Genomic DNA, 24,993 nt, shown 5'->3' with positions numbered 1-24,993 from the left:
TCCAAGTATAAAACTCCTTTAGCACAGACCTCTTCTCCCCAGATCCCCCTCATTACAGATCCCCCCCCATACAGTTACAGTTCACAGCCCCCCCCCCATACAACCCCTCCCCCCTTCCAATACAGACTTCTACACTGCATCACAAAGGATGCAGTGTACTCCAACTCCAAGGATGCTTTTTACCCAGAAACCGATCCCTCAAAACAAAGACTATCTCTAGGAAATTGGGGCAAATGGCATAACTCCCAACTTTTTGAGATGAGGAATGAGGGACAACCATCAGCAAAAGTATGCAGGCATCATAGGACATACCCTCTTAAAGGAGAATTGTACAAAAAAACTAGAATGGTGAAACCCACAAGTGCTTTTTTTTATGACTACTATTCCTTTATATTGGCTTTTAGAATTTACAAATGCAGCAATTTTGAAATCAGATGAAAGGTTTAGCACTGGAAAACACTTTTTGAAAGATAAAAAGTGCATTTTATATACATCTATATAGATCAGACCAAAATGAGGGACAGATGAGGAGGAAAGAAGGACAGGGGGACATTGCTCCAAATCAGGGACAGTCCCTCCAAATCAGGGACAGTTGGGAGCTATGGAATGGTAACCATGACTTGTAGTGTCCAGAGGAAGCCTGTGCGGCTGGGTGACAACGCAAGAGCACAATTGTGAGACATGACCAGAGCGTTGTCACCCTGTACAAGAAGTGCCTGAACAAGGTCTTTTGTGGCAAAATTACCCCAAAATTTTTAAGGAAAGTTGCATAATAATAATAAAAAAAAAAAAAAAATAATAATTCAAAGACCACATTAACCCATTAAAGCTTATGTAAGAGCTTAGCCATTGATTTTACATATACTTTCTATTTTTCAGAAAAGTGTATACCTTTTAAGATATTTTTCAAAGTAACTTTTCACTATAATTTCTAAAGTAAGACAATTCATTAAAAGACAAACCAATATCTAATTATGTTTGGGGAATTTTCATCGGCGTGTATTGTGTATTTCAGAATATTTCAAGCCACATTCCACATAACAAATCCTCAAATCTCTTCAAAAATGGCTATTAATGTTTGGTAAGCAGGTGCCGAAGCTGTCAGTCGCTTGTACTGAAATTAAATTTACAATGATTTTGTTCTGTATCGATCATCTGAATGATATTTCAGTAGCCTAACATAGTTTAACATTCATAAACAATTTATTTGTCAGTAGGAGTTATATGAGAGCAGGCCGAAAAGTAGCGAGGAGCTCTGAAGTCTTTATGATATCAGGATTGATTCCAAAGTCAATGAATTGTGACAATGCAATCTAAAGTTTACATATGAATGAGACTATCCCTTTAATTGCAGGCAATGCTCTCCCTGAGGACGACCGTGAGCTCCTTTGCTGCATATCCTGTTCATGTGCAGGAGAACTTAGCCCAGGTTGGATGGTATGAATGGTAAGTACCACCAGGGCCATCTTTCATATTGATTGGACCCTGGGCAAAATTTTTCTTGGGCCTCTCCCCCATGCAGTTTCACTCTCCACCTGCTCTGAGACATACAATAAATAGCAGCTAGACTTAAAATCAGTTCACTGTATCAGATCAGGCAGCAATTGCGATTGGTTGCCAGCAGTTACAGCATATCATTACTACTTAATGACTGGTTGCTAGAGGTTACAGCACACATTACGGCTCACTGATTAGTTGTTAGAGGTTACAGCAAATGATTTCTGCTTGTCAATTGGTTGCTAGAGATTACTGTACAGTTACACTGCTCACGGATTGGTTGCTAGAGGTTATAGCACATCATCTCCTCACTGCAGGGGAGCATACATATGAATGCCACCTTTATTTACATATCAATGCTGCCGGCCGCAGCTATTTACTTAGTAATGGCACCGCTATTTACATGTAGCACTGACCCCGCAGGAGCTGCTGGTTTTACTGGGCTTACCGTTACCTTCTTGACCTCGCCTCCGTCTAGGGGTTCCCATGGTAGATGGCCCAAAGAAATGCAGAAACTGACACTGAATCTTCTTTTGGGTTATTTATTTAGAAGATAACACAGTCTCTTAATGAAGGGTAGAGGGTTAGGAAGAAAGTTCAGGTACTTTTGGAACTGCAAAAATAGAAAGTCTCTTATAGAGGAAATCCAGAGAATAAACGTTTCACAGCTGGATTCTCACAACCTCCGGATAGACCTCCTCTCACTAGGCCTAGCAGCCGGTAGGGTGTAAAGCAAAGTCTCTGCCACAGACTTAGGTCGCGTACACACGGGCGGACTGTCTGCCCAACTTAGTCCGCCGAAACACATTTGAGCGGACAGTCCGCTCGTGTGTGGGCTTCAGCGGACTTTTTCAGCGGACAGTCTGACGAACAAAGTCTTACGGAATTTCCGTAAGATTGTCCGTCCAAACTTGGTTTGAGCAGACAGTCCGCCCGTGTGTGTGCCAGTCCGCTGTACTTTCGAAATGAGCGGACTTTTCCCGCCCGGAGAAAAGTCTGCTCATTTCGAGCGGGTATCCAGGTAGGCGGAGCACGCAACGGAGACGTCGCGGGCCCCGCCGCCTGGTATGGACTTAAAGGGGAACCCCAACGCCGAAAAAAATCGGCGTGGGGGTGCCCCCCAAGTCCACAACAGACCCTTGTCCGAGCACGCTACCCGGCCGGCCAGGAAAGGGGGGCGAGCGAGCGCCCCCCCCTCCTGAGCCGTACCAGGCCGCGTGCCCTCAACATGGGGGGTGCCTTGGGGAAGGGGGGCCGCGCGGCCCCCCCACCCCAAAGCACCTTGTCCCCATGTTGATGAGGACAAGGGCCTCTTCCCGACAACCCTGGCCGTTGGTTGTCGGGGTCTGCGGGCGGGGGGCTTATCGGAATCCGGGAGCCCCCTTTAATAAGGGGGCCCCCGGATACCGCCCCCCCACCCTATGTGAATGAGTATGGGGTACAATGTACCCCTACCCATTCACCTGTAAAATAAAAGTACCAAAAAAAACACAACACACGAGATAAAATATTTTATTGCACAGCTCCGGGGGTCTTCCGTCTTCGGGGGTCTTCTCGCCGGACTCCTCCGCTATCTTCTTGTAGCTCTTTTGCTAGCGGAGGAGTCCGGCTTTCTTCCTCCCCGCCGCCGGCCTCTTCTCCCGACTTCGGGGGTCTTGTCCCTCTCTTCGGTTCTTCTGCCGGGCCACCGCGCCTTCTTATAGCTCTTTTACAGGCGGTGGCCCGGTCTTCTGCCGCCGCTGTCGCCCGCCGCCGCCCGCCGCCAACCCATGTGACATATACCATGTGACACCGCCCCATTGTCACTATATAAGTGGCCGCGCAGCGCGGCCCTGGCATTCCGGCCGGAGAGATCGTCGAGGCAACATCTCCTGGAGAAGAAGAAGAAGAAAAAGAACGGAAGGCGGCGGCGGGCGGCGGCGACAGCGGCGACAGAAGACCGGGCCACCGCCTGTAAAAGAGCTATAAGAAGGCGCGGTGGCCCGGCAGAAGAACCGAAGAGGGGGACAAGACCCCCGAAGTCGGGAGAAGAGGCCGGCGGCGGGGAGGAAGAAAGCCGGACTCCTCCACTAGCAAAAGAGCTACAAGAAGATAGCGGAGGAGTCCGGCGAGAAGACCCCCGAAGACGGAAGACCCCCGGAGCTGTGCAATAAAATATTTTATCTCGTGTGTTGTGTTTTTTTTTGGTACTTTTATTTTACAGGTGAATGGGTAGGGGTACATTGTACCCCATACTCATTCACATAGGGTGGGGGGCCGGTATCCGGGGGCCCCCTTATTAAAGGGGGCTCCCGGATTCCGATAAGCCCCCCGCCCGCAGACCCGACAACCAACGGCCAGGGTTGTCGGGAAGAGGCCCTTGTCCTCATCAACATGGGGACAAGGTGCTTTGGGGTGGGGGGGCCGCGCGGCCCCCCCTTCCCCAAGGCACCCCCCCATGTTGAGGGCACGCGGCCTGGTACGGCTCAGGAGGGGGGGGGGCGCTCGCTCGCCCCCCTTTCCTGGCCGGCCGGGTAGCGTGCTCGAACAAGGGTCTGTTGTGGACTTGGGGGGCACCCCCACGCCGTTTTTTTTCGGCGTTGGGGTTCCCCTTTAAGTCCATTCCAGGCGGCGGGGCCAGCGACGTCTCCTTCGCGGGCCCCGCCTACCTGGAGACGCGCTCAAAATGAGCGGACTTTTCTCCGCGTGTGTTGGCGAGTCCGTTCATTTCAAAAGTTGAGCGGATTGTATGGCGGACTTAGTCCGCTGTATTAGTCCGCTCAAAAAGTGCCGTGTGTGGGCAAGTCCGTTCATTCAAAAGTTTGGACGGACTGTCTGTCGGATTGTCTGACGAACTTAGTTGAGCAGACAATCCGCCCGTGTGTACGCGGCCTTAGATGTAGAACACTTGAGAAACAAAGTCTCTGCCACAGACTTGGATGTAACTGAGGGACATAGATAAATTTAGAGAACTATCATATGGTACCAGTATCTCTTGGCCGGTCCGGTGATACCGTAGGAATATAGATCCACAAAGTGTCCTTCAACTGAGCCTCCAGGCTCCTTCAGAGAAGCCAGCCTTGCACATGGCCTTCTCCCGAAGAGTCCTCCCCTGGATGCTTCTCCAGTTGCTGGGCCTCTCCTCAGATGAGATGGCACTGGACCACCCCTGGATCATTAGGGCCTCAAATCCATTCAGGCCTGTCCTTGGAGTTGCTTCGCCTCGGGCTATCCAGCCCCGAGGCTCAGAATTGCATGGATCCGCACCCGATGCCAGGTGGTCCATGGGGGCTGGTTAGGAGGACCAGGACCAAACATACAGAAAATATCTTCTGGACTGGAACTCCGAAGCATGTGATCCCAGTACCTTTAAATACCATCTCCCAGAATGCACAGCAGGAGAACACTCCCACTGGGCTGGTTCCGAGAAAAGGATGGCACTCAATACACCCAACTAGACTGCGTTCTACTACTTGCTGGCGGTGACAGCGACACCTGCAGCCAAGGATAACTCTCAAGCTACGGTAGACTGGTACTGAAACCATAATTTAGCAAAATTAGCTCTAAAACTCAACTGTGGTTTTAGGAATATTAATTTTCAAAACATATAGCGCATGCTCATCAGGAGCCGGCGCTACATACATATGAATGCCGGTTATTTACATGTAAATACAGGGTCTGCAGTTGAGTCATCTGTATGCCACAGTAGGGCAGAGCTGGGCAGCATTAGTACCAGCACTTCACACTGAGATATCTGGACACAGCACAGGACTAAAAGTTCAAGAGACAAGGGAATTTAAACCTGGATAGTTGGCAAGTATGAGACAGCTGCTTTGGACCCCACAACAATAACAGGGCCCATGGCAGCTGCCCCTTTTGCCCTGCCTTAACCACTTCAGATCCGCGCTATTGCCAAATGACGGCATTAGCGCGGACCTACATTTCCAGGACTACGTCTATTGACGTCGTCCTGGTTACGAGCGGCCTGCGTGCCCCCTGAGGGGCGCGCGCGGCGCGCTCTGTGATCGGCGAGTCCGTGAGACTCGCCTGATCACCGATCCGTGTAAGGGGTCGATCCCGACCCCTTATCACGTGATCAGCTGTCAGCCAATGACAGCTGATCATGTGATAGAACGGAGCCGGTAATCGGCTATTATTCCTCCTCGCGCTGACAGCGCGAGGAGAGAAAAAAAAAGCCGATCACCGGCGGCCGTGATCGGGACATCAGTCCCGATCACGGCCATCAATACAAGGGACCACCTGCCACCTGCCTGTGCCCACCTGCCTCCCGCAGTGCCATCCTGAAGTAAAATAAAAGAAAAAGTAAGTGCCCCCCGTCAGTGCCCCCTGTCAGTGCCCATAGTGCCCACAGTGCCACCCACAGTGCCACCCACAGTGCCACCCCACAGTGCCACCCACAGTGCCACCCAATCTGCCTCAAAGGTGCTGCACCCCAGTGCCGCCCATCAGTGCCCAGCAGTGCCGCCCATCAGTGCCCAGCAGTGCCGCCCATCAGTGCCCAGCAGTGCCACCTATCAGAGCCACCTATCAGTGCCACCTATCAGTGCCCATCAGTCCCATCTATCTGTGGTACCTATCAGTGCCCATCCGTGCCACCCATCCGTGCCACTTATCCGTGCCACCCATCCGTGCCATCTTATCTGTGCCCATCTTTGCCCATCAGTGCCGCCTTATCTGTGCCCATCGGTGCCGCCTTATCTGTGCCTATTAGTGCCGCCTTAACTATGCCTATCAGTGCCCACCAGTGCAGCCCATCAGTGCCCACCAATGCAGCCCATCAGTGCCCACCAATGCAGCCCATCAGTGCCCACCAATGCAGCCTATCAGTGCCGCCTAATCAGCGCACTTCAATGAAGGAGAAAAATGACCCGTTTGCAAAATTTTATAACAAACTATTAAAACATGATTTATTTTTTTTATTTTTTTGCATCTTTTTTTGTTTGTTTAGCAAAAAATAAAACTCCCAGCTGTAACTAAATACCACCAAAAGAAAGCTCTATTTGTGGGAAAAAAATGATAAAAATTTCATTTGGGTACAGTGTTGTATGCCCGCGCAATTGTCACTCAAAGTGCATCAGCGCTGAAAGCTGAAAATTGGTCTGGGACTGAGGGGGGTTTAAGTGCCCAGTAAGCAAGTGGTTAAAGATAGCCCTGGGTACCACTGTACTTTAATTTCAGCAAGTTGAACTCTGGCCAGCCGCTTCCATCCAATTTTAATTGCTCTTCAGCCTTACCTTCAGTCTTCCACAGTTTTACGGGCTTGTCTCGTGTACTGAAATGGCTTACTCTGATTTTGCTGCACACTGTGAGCTTCTCACAGTGAGCGCTAGATGCTACAGCAAGTCAGATAAAGCCAACCTCATTTCTTGGCTGGAGGACATCAAGGATTATCTAGCCCAGACTTGGCTTAAGGGCATGGTAACCTGCTGAATGCAGACAGTTTCAAACTGAACTCCAAGGAGCAGTTTTACTTAACAAAGCATTTGTATTTCTGTTCACACAGCTCTAAAAAGGACACAGCCCACACACAGAACAGCCAGGTATATTAACTGCTTAAGGACCAGCGGTTGTACTGTGGCAATGTGGCTCGATCCCGCCAATCGCCGTCATTGTATGTCGGCGATCTGTGGGCATGCTCGCACACCGCCGGAGGTGTGCACTCGCCCACTGGCCAGCGCAGTGACAGAACGGGGATCTGCCTGTGTAAACAAGGCAAATCTCCATTCTGACAGGGGAGATCACACAGAATCCCGCCTTTCTGCTGTGCAGGAAGACGGATCTGTGTGTTTTCCCAGTCACAGTATCCCCAGACAGTTAGTAAACAAACCCCAGAAACACATTTAACCCCTTAATCGCCCCTGATGTTAACCCCTTCCCTGCCAGTGCCATTAGTACAATAACAGTGCATACTTTTAGCACTCATTACTGTAATAAGGTCACTGGTTCCCAAAAAAGATGAAGAAATTATTTTTTTTCCATTTTTTTGGGAGATATTTATTATAGCAAAAAGTAAAAAATGTTGCTTTTTTTTCTTCAAAATTGTTGCAAAAATGTATGAAGAAATTTGATTTTAAATTTTTTTATTGGATATATGTTATAGCTAAAAGTAAAGTAAAAAATATATATATTTTTTTCGAAATGTATTTTTTGTTTATAGTGCAAAAAAAAAAAAAAACGCAGAGGTGATCATTCAAATACCACCAAAATAAAGCTCTATTTGTGGGGAAAAAAAAGGAATTTTGTTTGGGTACAGCATCGCACGAACGTGGAATTATCAGTTAAAGCGACGCAGTGCTGTATCGCAAAAAAAAGGCCTGGTCATTAAGGGGGGAAATCTTCAGGTCCTTAAGTGGTTAAACCACTTTCTCTCTTACAGCTATAGACTGTCAAAGAAATACAGAAGTGCCTTTTCTCCACCCCCAGCTAGCTAACTGGACAGAGAAAGAGCAGCAGGGGAGTGATGTGGTCATCTCTCTGCTCACTTCACTCTGCGTTGTCCTCATATCAGCATATTACTTGTCATCACATTTGCTTACAGTCCTACCCCTCCCTCTACCAATGAAAATGTGCTGCTGCAAAGAGCATTGCAACAGGCCGATACCAATTGTGAGGATTTTTGTTGACTTAACACCATCGTTGGTGCATTATCCATGGCAGATGGATGGAAGTTCAGGAATCCTGCTATTGGAGTCTATAAAGCCTCGTAAACACGATCAGATTTTCGGACAACCGTTCGTCTGTTTTTTTGTTGCATGGTAGTCTCATGTCAAAAGGGAAGAGGTTACTCACCATACAAAAATTCTCATATGACATAATACAACTTCAGAAGTGACGTCATGTGTTGACTAGATTTGTAATTGTTCTTTTGTTTCTGAGCATGCGTAGTCTTGCTCTTACAATTTTTTTCGGATGAAAACCGTACTAATTAACCAAAAATCGGAAGTTGAGTTCACGTATGACAACAATTTTGATGGTTATGAAGCCCATAAAAAGCTCTGGTGCATCCAATTACCTTCAGAAGTCACATAATTAGTGAAATGATGTCCACCTGTGTGCAATCTAAGTGTCACATGATCTGTCATTACATAGACACACCTTTTTGAAAGGCCCCAGAGGCTGCAACACCTACGTAAGCGGCACCACTAACCAAACACTGCCATGAAGACCAAGGAACTCTCCAAACAAGTAAGGGAAAATGTTGTTGAGAAGTACAAGTCAGGGTTAGGTTAAAAAAATATCTATATCTTTCATGATCTCTAAGAGCACCATCAAATTTATCATAACCAAATGGAAAGAACATGGCACAACAGCAAACCTGCCAAGAGACGGCCACACACCAAAACTCACGGATCGGGCAAGGAGGGCATCAGAGAGGAAGCACAGAGAGACCTAAGGTGACCCCGGAGGAGCTGCAGAGTTCTACAGCAGAGACTGGAGTATCTGTACATAGGACGACAATAAGCCGTATGCTCCATAGAGTTGGGAATTATGGCAGAGTGGCCAGAAGAAAGCCATTACTTTCAGCAAAAAACAAAATGGCATGTTCTGAGTTTGTGAAAAGGAATGCGGGAGACTCCCAAATAGTATGGAGGAAGGTGCTCTGGTCTGATGAGACTAAAATTTTACTTTTTGGCCATCAAAGAAAATGCTATGTCTGGTGCAAACCCAACACATCACATCACCCAAAGTACACCATCCCCACTGTGAAACATGGTAGTGGCAGCATCATGCTGTGGGGATGTTTTTCGTCAGTCATGACTAGGAAACTGGTCAGAGTTGAGGGAAAGATGGATGGTGCTAAATACAGTGATATTCTTGAGCAAAACCTGCACCACTCTTTGTATGATTTGAGGCTAGGACGGAGGTTCACCTTCCAGCAGGGCAATGACCCAAACACACTGCTAAAGCAACACTTGAGTGGTTTAAGGGGAAACATGTAAATGTGTTGGAATGGCCTAGTCAAAGCCCAGACCTCAATCCAATAGAAAATCTGTGGTCAGACTTAAATATTGCTGTTCACAAGCGCAAACCATCCAACTTGAAGGAGCTGAAGCAGTTTTGCAAGGAGGAATGGGCAAAAATCCCAGTGGTAAGATGTGGCAAGCTCATAGAGACTTATCCAAAGCGACTTGGAGCTGTGATAGCCGCAAAAAGTGTCTCTACAAAGTATTGACTTTAGGGGGGTGAATAGTTATGCACATTGACTTTTTCTGTTATTTTATCCTATTTTTTTGTTTGCTTCACAATTAAAAAATAAAAAACATCTTCAAAGTTGTAGGCATTTTCTGTAAAATAAATTGCAAGGCACTGTAGATATGTATATTTATTAAAACCTTGGCATATTTACTATACATTATGCAGGGTTAGATATTCACAAAAAAGTGAGTTGTGTAATATGTACAGTGGGCACGGAAAGTATTCAGACCCCCTTAAATTTTTCACTCTTTGTTATATTGCAGCCAAATCATTTAAAGCGGGATTCCGCTGCGGTTTTGTTTTTTTCTTACCTGTGTCACTGGTGGGCGATTCCTACCGTCTCTTAGCATTCACGATCGGCGTGTTTTTGACCCCCGGCATGATGATTTTTTTGCTTTGGATAACTTTTAAAAAAGCAGTCCGTCAGAAGCCCACAGGCATTTACTTCCTGTATGCGATGACGCTGGGCTCCCAGCATCCACCGCTCCATCTCGCGCATGCTCACTGATAGCTATAGTGGTAATGGCAGATACAGCTGCCTGCCCACTTTGAAAATGGCAATTTCGGACACGAACTCGTCACGTGACCGGCGTCCACCTTCCGAAATCTCACGAGATTTCGGCATTACTATGTCCCCCATGGATTCTTGGGAAATAGCTTAGAAATTTCCCAGGGACCATTGCGAGGCCGATAACCACGCCTACTCCCACGGGAGGACAGCCCGGAAGTCAGCACAAACATCAGAAATATAAGGTAAGTACTGAATAATATTTTATTTAAGTGTTCATTACTGTAAGTATGTTAGCATGTGTTTTAAATAATAAGAAGAAAAAAATTTAGGTACAAAACCGCTTTAAGTTCATTTTTCTTCTTCATTAATGTATTTTATTATTATTATTATTATACAGGTTTTATATAGCGCCAACAGTTTGCTCAGCGCTTTACAACATAAGGGCAGACATTACATTTACATTACAATTTGGCACAAGAGGAATAAGAGGGCCCTGCTCGTTAGAGCTTACAATCTAAAAAGGAAGGGTCAATTGATACAGGAGGTAATTACTGTGGGGGATGAGCTGATGGGGGAAGTAAAACAGTGTTAGTTAGAAGCAGGATAGGCTTCTTTGAAGAGAAGGGTTTTCAGGGATCGTCTAAAGATGGATAGATTAGGGGACAGTCGGACAGATTGGGGTAGGGAGTTCCAGAGGATAGGAGAAGCTCTGGAGAAATCCTGGAGGCGAGCATGGGAGGAGGGGACAAGGGAGCTAGAGAGCAGGAGGTCTTGAGATGACCGAAGAGGGCGGTTTGGTTGGTATTTTGGGACCAGGTCAGTGATGTAGCTGGGGGCAGAGTTATGGATGGCTTTGTAAATTATTGTTAGTACTTTGAATTTTATTCGTTGGGTGAGTGGAAGCCAGTGCAGGGATTGGCAGAGAGGGGTGGAGGACACTGAATGGCTGGTAAGGTGGATGAGTCTGGCAGCGGCATTCATTATGGACTGGAGGGGGGATAGCCTATGTAAAGGTAATCCAACGAGGAGGGAGTTGCAGTAGTCGAGGCGAGAGATGACCAGGGAGTGAATTAGAAGCTTGGTGGTGTCATTAGTTAAAAAGGGGCGTATTCTGGAAATGTTGCGGAGGCTAAGGCGGCATGATTTGGACAGGGCTTGTATGTGGGCCTGAAAGGACAGTTCGGAGTCTAAGGTTACCCCTAGCACCTTGGCATGTGGGGATGGACTGATAGATGTGCCATTGATCTTGACAGAGAAGTCAGGTGAAGGGGTACGTGGGGGAGGAAATATTAAGAGCTCGGTTTTAGATAGATTAAGTTTGAGGAAGTGGTGTGACATCCAGGCTGATATGTCTGTTAGTAGATCAGCGATGCGTGAGGAGACTGATGGGGTGAGCTGAGGGGTAGAGAGATAGATTTGGGTGTCATCAGCATATAAATGGTAGCGAAAGCCATGGGAGGCTATCAGCTGACCCAAGGAGGATGTGTAGATCGAGAATAGTAGAGGTCCAAGGACAGAACCTTGGGGGACCCCAACGGTAAGAGGAGTTGGAGAAGAGGAAGTGGAGTTGTAAGTGACACTGAAGGTGCGATGAGATAGGTAAGATTCAAACCAACGGAGAGTGCAGTCATGGAGACCAAGCAAATTGAGTTTTTTGAGGAGGAGGGGGTGGTCAACTGTATCAAAGGCAGCAGAAAGGTCCAAGAGTAAGAGTATGGAATAATGACCGTTGGTTTTGGCTGTTAGTAAGTCGTTGGTGAGTTTTAGAAGGGCAGTTTCTGTGGAGTGCTGTGGGCGAAATCCAGACTGAAAAGGATCAAGAAGGTTATTTTCAGTGAGGTGGTTGCTCAGTCGGTTATAGACTAAACGTTCGAGGAGTTTGGAGGCAAAAGGGAGTAAAGAGATGGGTCTTAAGTTGTTAAGATTGGTGGGGTCTGAGGCCTTTTTTGGTATGGGAGTGACTAGTGCATGTTTTAGAGGGTTGGGGAAGATGCCAGTAGAGAGTGAGAGGTTGAAGATATGAGTTAAGGAGTGTAGGATTGAGTCAGATGGTGACCGTAGTATTTGAGAAGGAACAGGGTCCAGGGGGCAGGAGGTTAGGCGGGCATTAGAAAAAAGTTTAGTGACTTCCTCTATAGTAGCTGGGTCAAAAGAGGAAAGTATTGATTGTGCAGGAGGACAGGGAGTGTAAGGTGAGGGAGATGTCTGTAGAGCGGAGATCTCGAGACGAATCGTCTCAATCTTATTTTTGAAGTGATAAGCAATCTCCTGGGCAGTGAGTAAGTTAGTGGGTGGGGGTAATGGAGGACGAAGTAGAGTGGTAAAGGTAGAAAAGAGTTGACGGGGACTGCGTGAGAGGGTGTTAATGAGAGTGATAAAGTAGGTCTGTTTGGCAGCGTGCAGGCAGGAATGGTATTTTTGGAGGGCAGATTTATATTGGCTGAAATCTTGCTGTGACTTCGTTTTACGCCACAAACGCTCAAGAGCACGGCTACGTTTTTTGAGGCTTCTGGTATTGTCTGTCTGCCAGGGTTGCAGCGGCCGGGGCTTGATTCTGTGCGTAGTAAAGGGGGCCAAGGTATCCAGGGTGGATGACAGCGAACTGTTGTAGACAGAAGTAGCCAAGTTGGGGCAGGACAAGGAGGAGATTTTGTCGTAGAGACAGTCTGTAGCAGAGAAAAGAAGAGAAGGGTTAAGATGGCGAAGGTTTCTACGGGTAATAGTTTGGTAGTTGGAAGGCAAGGAGGAGGCAGACAAGGAGAGATTGAAACTAATAAGGTGGTGATCAGATAGAGGAAAAGGAATATTGGAAAGGGTGTGCGGAGTGCATAGGTAGGAGAAGATAAGGTCAAGGCAGTTGCCAACAGAGTGAGTGGAAGCACTTGTCCATTGTTTTAGATCAAAAGAGGAGGTTAGGCTCAGCAGCTTAGAAGTGGCAGGAGTGTTAAGATTAACAGGGATGTTAAAGTCACCAAGAATGAGTGTTGGAATTTCAGAGGAGAGAAAGTAGGGTAGCCAGGCAGAGAAGTCATCAAGGAAGTTTGATACCGGTCCAGGGGGGCGATAGATCACAGCAATTCTCAATGAAACCGGAGAAAATAGGCGAATACAGTGAGCTTCAAATGAAGAGAGGGACAGAGAGGGGGGTGGATGAAGAACCTGGAAAGTGCTTTGAGGGGATAGGAGAATTCCAACACCACCTCCTTTCCGTCCACTAGGCCTGGGAGAGTGAGTCCACAGGAGGCCACCATAGGAGAGAGACGCAGGAGAAGGAAGGTCAGATTCTTGAATCCAGGTCTCAGTAATTGCAAGTAGGTTCAGAGAGTTAGTGATAAATAGGTCATGGACAGTGGTGAGTTTGTTACAAACAGAGCGGGCATTCCAAAGGGCACAGGAGAAGGGGAGGCTGGCTCTAGGCTGAAGAGGAATAGAAATGAGATTGTGTGGATTGCGGCTGCTAGCAGAGGATGGGCTGTGCTGGGTATGTTGGCCGAAGGTAAATGATTGTGGTCCAGGATTTGGGGAAATATCTCCAGAAGTTAGGAGAAGCAGAAGGGTGAGAGAGGTGATATGGGAGTGTGACTTATGTGGGGGGACACGTCCCAATGGCCTGCAGGCTTTATTGGTATAAGGATTTAGCGTTAGCAGGAGCTGATGAGTGCAGTAATAAGGTGAAGACAGGAGTGAGGGAGATATATATAAGCTGTGGGGTGGAGAAGGTGGGTGAAGGAGTGAGAATTTAAGCAGAGACGATGCAACTGTGAGAAGGAAGAATAGAGAGTGCATGATACAGAGTGGTGAGATTGGGAGGAAGCATGAATAAGAGAAGAAAAAGTTTGGAGAATCAGGTCACCTGTAGTCTGCTGTGTATTTTCGCTTTGTGCATTCGCTGAAGTGCTGAGCAGAAGTGCAATACTTAATCCAATATGAAATACTTTATCCAAGATGTTAGTAGCCAATGCAACCCCATGCCTGTGCAAACCCCTTGCCTGGGCATCCCCTATGGTATGCCTGATTTTATACTGAATTTGGGTGGGGGTTTTGCCAATTAATTAGTCAGGATTGCATAGGAGGAACACATGGCTAACAGAATGAACTTCTCACACCAAGACTCACTACAAGACACAGCAAGAGAGCAGAAAAGGTCAGTGCCATAAAGATAAGAACATCTCCTAAATTTTAGGTATAGTGAGACAATAAGAAAGTTAAATAAACATCATTCTGATATGGACAGAGGTAAAGAATTTGACAGCAGCATAGATCACCAAAAGCACATTACACAGAACTAGCAGGATGTTCCTAGTTGCAATTAAAGGTGGAAGTTGTGAGCTGACACATACACAGAACTAGCAGGATGTTCCTAGTTGCAATTAAAGGTGGAAGTTGTGAGCTGACACATACACAGAACTAGCAGGATGTTCCTAGTTGCAATTAAAGGTGGAAGTTGTGAGCTGACACATACACAGAACTAGCAGGATGTTCCTAGTTGCAATTAAAGGTGGAAGTTGTGAGCTGACACATACACAGAACTAGCAGGATGTTCCTAGTTGCAATTAAAGGTGGAAGTTGTGAGCTGACACATACACAGAACTAGCAGGATGTTCACACAGCACCCCATATTGACAGAAAAACACCTGGATTTGGGGATCCTCTGCCGTTCCTCCTTGCAGAACCTCTCCAGTTCTGTCAGGTTGGATTGTAAATGTTGGTGGACGGCCATTTTTAGGTCTCTCCAGAGATGCTCAATTGGGTTTAAGTTAGGGCTCTGGCTGGGCCATTCAAGAACAATCACGGAGTTGTTGTGAAGCCACTTCTTTGTTATTTTAGCTGTGTGCTTAGGGTCATTGTCTTGTTGGAAGGTAAACCTTCGGCCCAGTCTGAGGTCCTGAGAACTCTGGAGAAGGTTTTTGTACAGGATATCCATGTACTTGGCTGCATTCATCTTTCCCTCGATTGCAAACAGTCGTCCTGTCCCTGCAGCTGAAAAACACCCCCACAGCATGATGCTGCCACCATCATGCTTCACTGTTGGGACTGAATTGGACAGGTGATGAGCAGTGCCTGGTTTTCTCCACACATACTGCTTAGAATTAAGGCCAAAAAGTTCTATCCTGGTCTCATCAGACCGGAGAATCTTATTTCTCACCATCTTGGCGTCCTTCAGGTGTTTTTTAGCAAACTCCATGCAGGCTTTCATGTGTCTTGCACTGAGGAGAGGCTTCCGTCGGGCCGCTCTGCCATAAAGCCCCGACTGGCGGAGGGATGCAGTGATGGTTGACTCTCTACAACGTTCTCCCATCTTCCGACTGCATCTCTGGAGCTCAGCCACAGTGATCTTTGGGTTCTTTTTTACCTCTCTCACCAAGGCTCGTCTCCCCCGATAGCTCAGTTTGGCCGGATGGTCAGCTCTAGGAAGGGTTCTGGTCATCCCAAACATCTTCCATTTAAGGATTATGGAGGCCACTGTGATCTTAGGAACCTTAAGTGCAGCAGAATGTTTTTTGTAACCTTATCCAGATGTGTGCATTGCCACAATTCTGTCTCTGAGCTCTTCAGATAGTTCTTTTGACCTCATGATTGCCCTGACTTGCACTGTGAGCTGTAAGGTCTTATATAGGCAGGTGTGTGGCTTTCCTAATCAAGTCCAATCAGGATAATAAAACACAGCTGGACTGAAATGAAGGTGTAGAACCATCTCAAGGATGATCAGAAGAAATGGACAGCACCTGAGTTAAATATATGAGTGTCACAGCAAAGGGTCTGAATACTTAGGAACATGTGATATTTCAGTTTTTCTTTTTTAATAAATCTGCAAAAATGTCAACAATTCTGTGTTTTCTGTCAATATGGGGTGCTGTGTGTACATTAATGAGGAACAAAAGGAACTTAAATGATTTTAGCAAATGGCTGCAATATAACAAAGAGGGGAAATTTTAAGGGGGTCTGAATACTTTCCGTCCCCACTGTATATATATATATATATATTTTTATTTACAACAAATACCCCAAATTTCTCCCTATCCCAAGACAGTAAGTAGGGATTCCATATTTAGATGACTGCTGGGGGTGAAATTAAGATGTAATTAAAGAAAACTTGTCACAAAGAAAACAAAGGAAACAAGGCTGCCTTCTCCTTCTGAAGGAGCGGCTGAATTTTTTCTGGGCTTACCGATTACCTCCACCAGCTCGTCACTCGTTGTTCTTGTCTAGGGGTTCTCGGGGGTTGATGACCCAGTAACTGTAGAGACCGACACTTGAGTTCCTTTTTAGGATTTTTATTTTGCATAAAACAGTTGAACAAACTCAGTCTCTTTGTTGGGAATAGAGGGCAACAGGGTAAAGTTTAGCTCAGGTGCTTGGAACTGCTAACTTCAATAAAAGTCTCTCTGTATACAATCCAGGGAATAGACACTCGCAACTGGATTCTTGGAACTTGGAACTGTTGGAAAATACTTGACTTTGGATCTAGCAGCCAACAAGTAATTCTAGCCTTGCAAAGTCTCTCACACAGACTTGGTTGAAAACTTAGTTGCAAACGGAAGGATAGAGGTAGGAACTTTTCTTACTATACCAGAATCTTGCAGCCAGTCCGGCGATACCGCAAGAAATGTGGATTCAATCAATGTCCATGACAGCTCAGCTTCCAGGCTCTTACCGAGCCGCCAGCCTCGTGCTTGGCTCTCTTACTGAAGAGTCCTACTTTGGTTGCATGTAGAGTTGCTGGGCCTCTCCAAACCCGAGACGGCACCAAAACACCTTAGAATCCTCCTTCCAGTTACTGTGCCTCAAACTAGCCAGTTCCGAGGCTCGGAAATGGATGGATCCTCACCCCAGACCATGAGGGCCTCTGGGGGTTGGTCAGGAGGACCAGGACCATGGAGTCAGCAACAACTTCTGGACCAGAACCCAGAATCACATGACTTTGGCACCTTAAGTACCCCCTCCCGGAATACATAGCGGAACAAAAGCGCCCACTGATTGGCTCCGAGAAAGAGATCTATGACCAGGCAGAACCTCAATACAGCCCAGCCAAACTGATGCCAAAGCATAATTTAGAACAATTAACCCCAAAACTTAACTATAGTTTAGGGCAAAAACTAAATTTACAGACATAGCGCGTACTCATCAGGAGTACCGGCGCCACACCTGATTTTTATTCTAAACTTCTTGCTTGGAGACTGACCCAAAATGAGTATGCAGTTGAGGACATTTGATTTTCTTGTTCTGACTTCCCTGAGCTGCACCCTTGCTTCAAATCAGTGACTCTGAGTAGTGAAGCCAGTAGATGACCATAACAGTCAGACAACTCCTTGAGGGTAGGGACTGGATGGACTGGTGTCTTTATTCAACCTAACTAATTATGAAACTATGAAACTAGCAGTTTCAAAATCAGGTCAGCAGTGGCTGTCTCCCATATTTCTCTTATGATTCGACTCAGACATTAAAAGAGGAGAGCAGTGCAATTCCCCGAGGCTGTCTACACTAGGGTTGCCACTTTTTCTTCAAGTCAAACCTGAACACTTTAGCAGCGCACAGCAACTTTTTTTTATACATCTATTTTGCTAATAAATAATCGGTCTAATCATATGAAGTTAATAATAAGAGTCCCCCTTTACATCAGAGTTCACAGAGTTCACCTTTTACATCTGAACTTGCAGAGTTCCCTTTCACTGTTAGGGATGACTCTGCAGACTCTGATGTAAGGGAGAACTCTGGGGCCTCTAACTAAGGGGATGCTCTGGGAACCCGGATTTAAGGGGGGAAACTGACAACTCTGATGTACAGAGAGGACTCTGATGTAAGGGGGTACACTGTGGCCTCTGGTGTAAAGGGGAATTCTGATGTAAGGGGTGCTCTGAGAACCCTGATTTACCTTAGTGTACTCACTCAGAGGCAGGAGAGAGAAGGGGGGGACTTCAGTCACAGATAGGGATGGATGGTGATCACCCCTTGGCAGTCAGCACCTCTCATCCAGATGTATCTGAGTCTGCTGGATTACAAATTTCCGGCCCCCACTTTCCTTTCCTTTTCTGAAGCACAGCCCCGGGGATTGGAGTGTGGGCAGACAGACAGAGGGGTAGGGGCAGGAGGAAGAGGTGCAGATCGCGACCTCTCTCCTCTCCTGTCTGTGTGTGTGTTTTGGGGGGGGGGATTGTTGGTGCTGGCTTTGGGCAGCATGAAAGAGAGTGTAACAGACACTCTCAGTTTAACCACCTCAATACAGTGCACTTACACCCCCTTCCTGACCAGACCAATTTTCAGCTTTCAGCGCTCTCACAGTTTGAATGACAATTACTCAGTCATGCAACACTGTACCCATACTTGCGTCCTTTTTTCCACACAAATAGAGCTTTCTTTTAGTGGTATTTAATCACTAGTGGGTTTTTTATTTTTTGTGCTATAAATAAAATAATACGTAAATATTGTAAAAAAAATGCCTTTTTCTTTGTTTTTGTCATAAATTTTTGCTAATTAGTCATTTTTCTTCATACATTTTGGCCAAAATTTATACTGCTACATATCTTTGGTAAAAAATAACCCACATTAGTGTATATTATTTGGTCTTTGTGAAAGTTATAGAGTCTACAAACTATGGTGCCAATCGCTGAAAATTGATCACATCTGATCAGTCCTTTAGTACATCAGGTGTATCTCATTTTTTGGGACACTAACAAGTCAGGAAAGTACAAATACCCCCCAAATGACCCCTTTTTACAAAGTAGACATTCCAAGGTATTAATTAAGTAGCATGGTGAGTTTTTTTAAGTTGTAATTTTTTCCCACAATTCTTTGCAAAATGAAGATTTTTTTTTATTAATTTTTTTTTTTTTTTTACAAAATTGTCATATTATCAGGTTATTTCTCACAGACAGCATATGCATACAACAAATTACACCCCAAAATACATTCTTCTACTCTTCCCGAGTATGGCGATACCACATGTGTGAGACTTTTACACAGCCTGGCCACATACAGAGCACCAACATTGATGTAGTACCTTCAGACGTTCTACGAGCAAAAATGACGCATCTCATTTCTCAACCACCTATTACACTTTTGAAGGCCCTGGAGTACCAGGACAATGGAATTTCCCATAAAATGACCCCATTTTGGAAAGCAAACACCCCAACGTATAATCTGTGAGGCATAATGAGTCTTTTGAACGGTTCATTTTTTTCCCAGAAGTTTTTGCAATATGTGGAAAAAAATGAAAACGCATTTTTTTTTTTACACAAAGTTGTCAATTTATAAGATATTTCTAACACATAGCATGTATATAGCAAAAATTACACCCCAAAACACATTCTGCTACTCCTCCCGAGTATGGCGATACCACATGTGTAGGACTTTTACACAGCCTGGCCACATAGAGAGGCTGAAAATTGAAGTAGTACATTCAGGCGTTCTAGGAGCATAAATGACACATCTCATTTCATTCCTACCCATCACATTTCTGAAGGTCCTGGAGCACCAGGACAGTGAAATTACCCACAAAATGACCCCATTTTGGAAAGCAAACACCCCAACGTATATTCTATGAGACATGGGCTGCAAATAGGTACTCGGGTACTCTGATGGACTGGAGATAGGTACTCTGGTACTCTGATGGCCTGGTGACAGGTACTCGGGTACTCTGATGGGCTGGTGACAGGTACTTGAGTACTCTGATGGCCTGGTGACAGGTACTCGGGTACTCTGATAGCCTGGTGATAGGTACTCGGGTACTCTGATGGCCTGGTGACAGGTACTCTGATGGCTTGGTGACTGGTATTTGGGTACTCTGAAGGGCGGTGACAGGTACTCAGGTACTCATATGGACTGTGGCAGGTACTCAGGTACTCATATGGACTGTGGCAGGTACTCGGGTACTAAGATGAACTGTGACAGGTATTCAGGTACTCTGATGAACTGTGACAGGTATTCAGGTACTCAGATGAACTGTGACAGGTACTCAGGTACTCAGATGAACTGTGACGGGTACTCAGAGGGACTGGGACAGGTACTCAGGTACTCAGATCAACTGTGACAGGTACTCGGGTACTCAGATGGACTGGGACAGGTACTCGGGTACTCTGATGGGCTGTGACAGGTACCCGGGTACTCGGATGAACCGTGACAGGTACTCGGGTACTTTGATGGGCTGTGACAGCTACTCGGGTACTCGGATGAACCGTGACAGGTACTCGGGTACTCTGATGGACCGTGACAGATACTCGGGTACCATAATGGACCGTGACAGGTACTCGTGTACCCTGATGGGCCATGACAGGTACTTGGGTACCCTGATGGACTGTGACAGGTACTCGGGTACTCTGATGGACCGTGACAGGTACTCGGATGGACTGTGACAGGTACTCAGGTACTCAGATGGACCGTGACAAGTACTCGGGTACTCTGATGGACTGTGACAGGTACTCGGGTACTCAGATGGGCTGTGACAGGTACTCGGGTACTCAGATGTGCCGTGACAGGTACTCGGGTACTCTGATGGACTGTGACAGGTACTCGGGTCTTCTGATGGACTGTGACAGGTACTTGGGTACTCAGATGGGCTGTGACAGGTACTCGGGTACTCAGATGTGCCGTGACAGGTACTCGGGTACTCTGATGGGCTGTGACAGATACTCGGGTACTCTGATGGACTGTGACAGGTACTCAAATACTCTGATGGACTGTGATTGACAGGTACTATGAGGGGTGGTGACACTGACAGGTCCTCTTTATTGAAGGGGGCAATCAGTGTGATTGGTGTACACTGTAGGCGGTAACAAGATGTTACCACAATCTCCTCCTCACACACGATCGGTGTGTCCTCACACACCGATCGTGTGTGAGGAGGAGAACCCGGTAACATCTCATTACCGCGGTGTGTTTACATTTTAGTGATCGGCTGTGAAAGGATCACAGCCGATCACGTGGGTAAACAGCCGGCCAATGGCTGTTTACCAGCATCGGTGACGAGTAGTGTTCCCGGGGAACGCGCCGCCACCAACGTGCAAGCGCAGCGCGCTCGCGATCGCGCGCATGCTCCGTGCACAGTAGGGGTGTGACCATCTGTGATCGGCTGTGACTTCATCACGGCCGATCACGTGGTAAACAGCCATAACCAATGGCTGTTCACCCCCTTCGGTGGAGAGCGGTGTCTCCAATTGTGTGTACGGGGCATTACGAGTCACACGACACTTGGGAGGGTAAATGGTTAATTGGGCCCAATTTGGACATTTTCACTTAGGGGTGTACTCAATTTTGTTGCCAGTGGTTTAGACACTAATGGCTATGTGTTGAGTTATTTTGAGGGGACAGCAAATTTACACTGTTATACAAAATGTACACTCACATTGTAGCAAAGTGTTATTTCTTTACAAAAATCTGAGGGGTGTACTCACTTTAGCAAGATACTGTAAGTGTACACAGCCTATTGCATTAGTGTATGCTCCTAAAAGCTTAAACACATGCGTGTGTGTATATATACTGACAGTGTCAGTAGGGCAGTGGATGGTGTCAGTTTTTATATTTTTTTATTTTTTTATATTTTTTTCCAATTTTTTTTTTTTCAATTACTTTTTATTTTATTAATTTTTTTACAAACTTTATAAGAGCCCCATTAGGGGGCTTTGCTGAAATATCAGGGGTTTAAACAGGGGAATCTGCGCCACACAGGGTTATTAGGGTACGCCTAGGCATACCCTGTGCATGCCTATGACTCTAACACTAACCTTCCCTGTAGCCTTAAACTTTCTTATACCCCCATCCCTCCCTGTTACCCCTACACATCCTCTCTGTAACTCTAAAACGAACCCTCTCTGTAACCATATCCTAACCCTCTCTAATCTCCCTTAAAAACTACTCCTGGCACTAATGCCCCCCCCCATCACTGTAACCCACACTAACTAACCCGGTAACCCATACACCAATCCCTATTATGTAAACTAAACCTCTTGTTTAAAAAAAAATCTCTCCTGTATCATCATCCTCTTTTACAAATCTTTTGATATCAAAAGATGCTGGCTCCAAAATCCTGGTTCTGAAATCATACACTGTATATGCAGCACTTACACCCAGTGGAGCTGCTTGATGTATGGGGCTCTCTGTTCTGGTGTCATGACACTGTAATCAGTTTTGTCTCTCCGAGTCCTGACACACCCGGCTATGTACAGGATTGCTGTAAACCTCAGTACGGGCACAAATATAAATATCCTAAATATCCTGCACACAGCTAGAATAAAGCACTGGAAAAAGGACAACGGACTGGTTTACTGCAAGTAGAATATATTGTCACAAATTATGCCCCATACACACGGTCAGACATTCCGACCACAACATCCGTCTGATTTTTTTCCGACGGATTTTAGCCGAAACTTGTCTTGCATACACACAGTCGCACAAAGTTGTCGGAAAACCCGATCATTCAGAACGAGGTGACGTACAAAACGTACGACCGGACTATGTAGAGGCCAGTAGCCAATAGTTTTCATCTCCAAATTTTTTTTGAGCATACGTGCCACTTTGTGCGTCAGAATTCTCTACATACGATCGGAAAAAGTCAGATCGGATTTTGTTATCGGAAAATTTTAGATCCAGCTCTCAAACTTTTTCTGTCGTAAATTCCGACAGAAAAAGTCTGATAGAGCCCACACACAATCGGATTTTCCAACAACATAATCTGATTGGACTATTTTCATCGGAATTTCCCACCATGCGTATGGGGCATTAGAAGTAGGCAGAGGTGCTAGAATATGTCAATTCAGTTGGTGACAAAAAGAGTTATCACTCTAAACTTGTCAGCTGTTAGCATTAGCATTAAAGAGGAGCTTCAACCTCCCTAAAAAAATAAAGGCCAACAGGTACAAATACTGTAGCTGCTGGCTTTTAATATGAGGACACTTACCTGTCCAGTGATGCAGCGATGTCCTCACCCGAGCCGATTCTTCAATCTTCAATGCTTCGGCTGCAGGTGCTGGCGTCTTAAATAAGGGAAACAGGCATTGAAGCTTTGTGGCTTCTCAGCCGGCTTCCTATTGCACAGACGTGAGGTGCACTGCACCTTGTGAATGGTCTCGTAGTCTTCTGGAACCTGTGATGTGTCCAAGAAGACTGGAGTGGAAGGGGGGGGCAAACTTCTGGCTCAGATCACCGTGGCGCATCTGATCTGAAGTGCCAAATGTGGCAGTGGAGGATGCAAACGAGTGGAACTTCCCCTTTTGGGTGAAGTTCCGCTTTAAGCTATGGAGACCCTCACTTACCACTTATACTACAGGGATACATCAAGAAGAGATCAACATTTGCAATAGCAGTACCTAGTATAGCAACCTATAGCAGAACCGTGTTTTACGTCAGACAGTAGCAAATGAACATCCCAAAGGGCCCTTGGTATGCAGCTCGTAGAAAGTGTCTTGAGCTAAGAGCAAACTTAGAGCGTAATGACCATGACTCAGTCAAAACTAAATTGTTTTTTCTTTCTGCTCTTATTATTTTGATGGCTATTTGGTGGGGCCCAGTCTGTAAGGTGGTGCACTTCATTACCATCCCTTTAAGAGACTGCATGCAGGGATTAATACTTCTTAGTAAAGATCAGTCCCTGTATGCTAGCAATGGTAATGTGAACCTAATAAGTGTCCGTTTATCAGACTTGTACACTTGGAAGACTCCAGCTTAGACACTCAGTAACCAAGAACTCCTCTGGCATTGTCCTCAGTAGTGATGGCCGAACGGTTCGCCCGGCGGTCGTTTCGCGGCGAATTTCCGACTTTCGCCGTCCGCGGGTTCGAACGCCTTTTTCCGTCGTTCGCCCCGGCGGACTTACGTGTTTAATGTATACAAGAACTTTAACCTTTCGTGACACGTTTATCATGTGTTACAGGACAACCAATTGAGACATGACAGCTCATGGACACTTGGACATTCCCCCTAACCTATAAATACACCCGATCCGGTGGCCATTTTACATTCTTTCTTCTGTCACTGTAGGGAAAGGATCCTGTGTGGAGTAGGGACAGAGAAAACGCTAGCTATTTGGTACACAAAAGTTCTTTTCAGGACTGGTATAGGTGTTAGGTCAGCAGCCTGAGTTTCTTTTGTCAGTTTAGATAAAGGGACAGAGCGCTGTATGCTGCTATTTTAGGGACAGCTCAGCCAGATTAGTCTTTCTTCATCATCATCATCATCATCATCATTAGCTGTTACTATCAGGTCCACAAAAGAGCTGTTCCAGCTAATCGTTCCAGCCTACTCTTTTTTGCCAATTTGTATAGGGACAGGCAGGAAGCAGTGTTGTCAGGCAGTGAGGATAATTTTAAAGACTTGCTGTTACTATTAGTTCCACAAAGGTTCTTTTCAGGACTGGTATCAGTGGTACGGTAATAGGCTTGTACACGTATAATATTCTTTCTTCCAAATATAGAAAGAATATTATACTTGACTGCTGCCCTTCTGCTGCAGTCTGCTAATCATTCACAACTCACTTGTTCCACAAAAGTTCTTATAAGGACTGGTAACTTGGTCTGTCTAGGGTGCTACGGTACATAGGCTTGGGTGCGGTACAGTCTGCTGTTCTGTAAGGACCGCTATCGGTCCACAATAGATAGGGTTGCCGTGCACTACTGCTGACCGCTGCCCTATACTGCAGCAGTCCTTCAGCGGCATAGGGACTGACGCACAGTCTGCTAAACACTAATACACAACCTGCTTGGTCCACAAAAGTTCTTATAAGGACTGGTAACTTGGTATAGGGTGCTACGGTACATAGGCCTGAGTGCGTTACAGTCTGCTGTTCTGTAAGGACCGCTATC

The 24,993-nt window shown here is 46.1% G+C and overlaps 1 protein-coding gene across 2 annotated transcripts in view; it reads left to right on the top strand.

The window, feature by feature from the left end:
• Positions 1-24,993, top strand: part of LOC143986591 (cyclic nucleotide-binding domain-containing protein 2-like) — a 564,608-nt gene that overhangs the window by 158,903 nt on the left and 380,712 nt on the right. For both annotated transcript variants that reach the window (XM_077485000.1, XM_077484999.1), the window contains exon 6: positions 1,355-1,446. In XM_077485000.1, the coding sequence (XP_077341126.1) occupies positions 1,355-1,446 (92 nt within the window). The remainder of the gene's footprint in view (positions 1-1,354; positions 1,447-24,993) is intronic.

The sequence above is a fragment of the Lithobates pipiens genome, unplaced genomic scaffold, assembly GCF_037356315.1.
Source record: "Lithobates pipiens isolate NorthernLeopardFrog02 unplaced genomic scaffold, aLitPip1_a1.2 Scaffold_17, whole genome shotgun sequence".
Classification (NCBI taxonomy): domain Eukaryota; kingdom Metazoa; phylum Chordata; class Amphibia; order Anura; family Ranidae; genus Lithobates; species Lithobates pipiens.
Note: the sequence above shows the minus strand (reverse complement) of the source record. Positions and strands in the feature narration are given on the sequence as shown.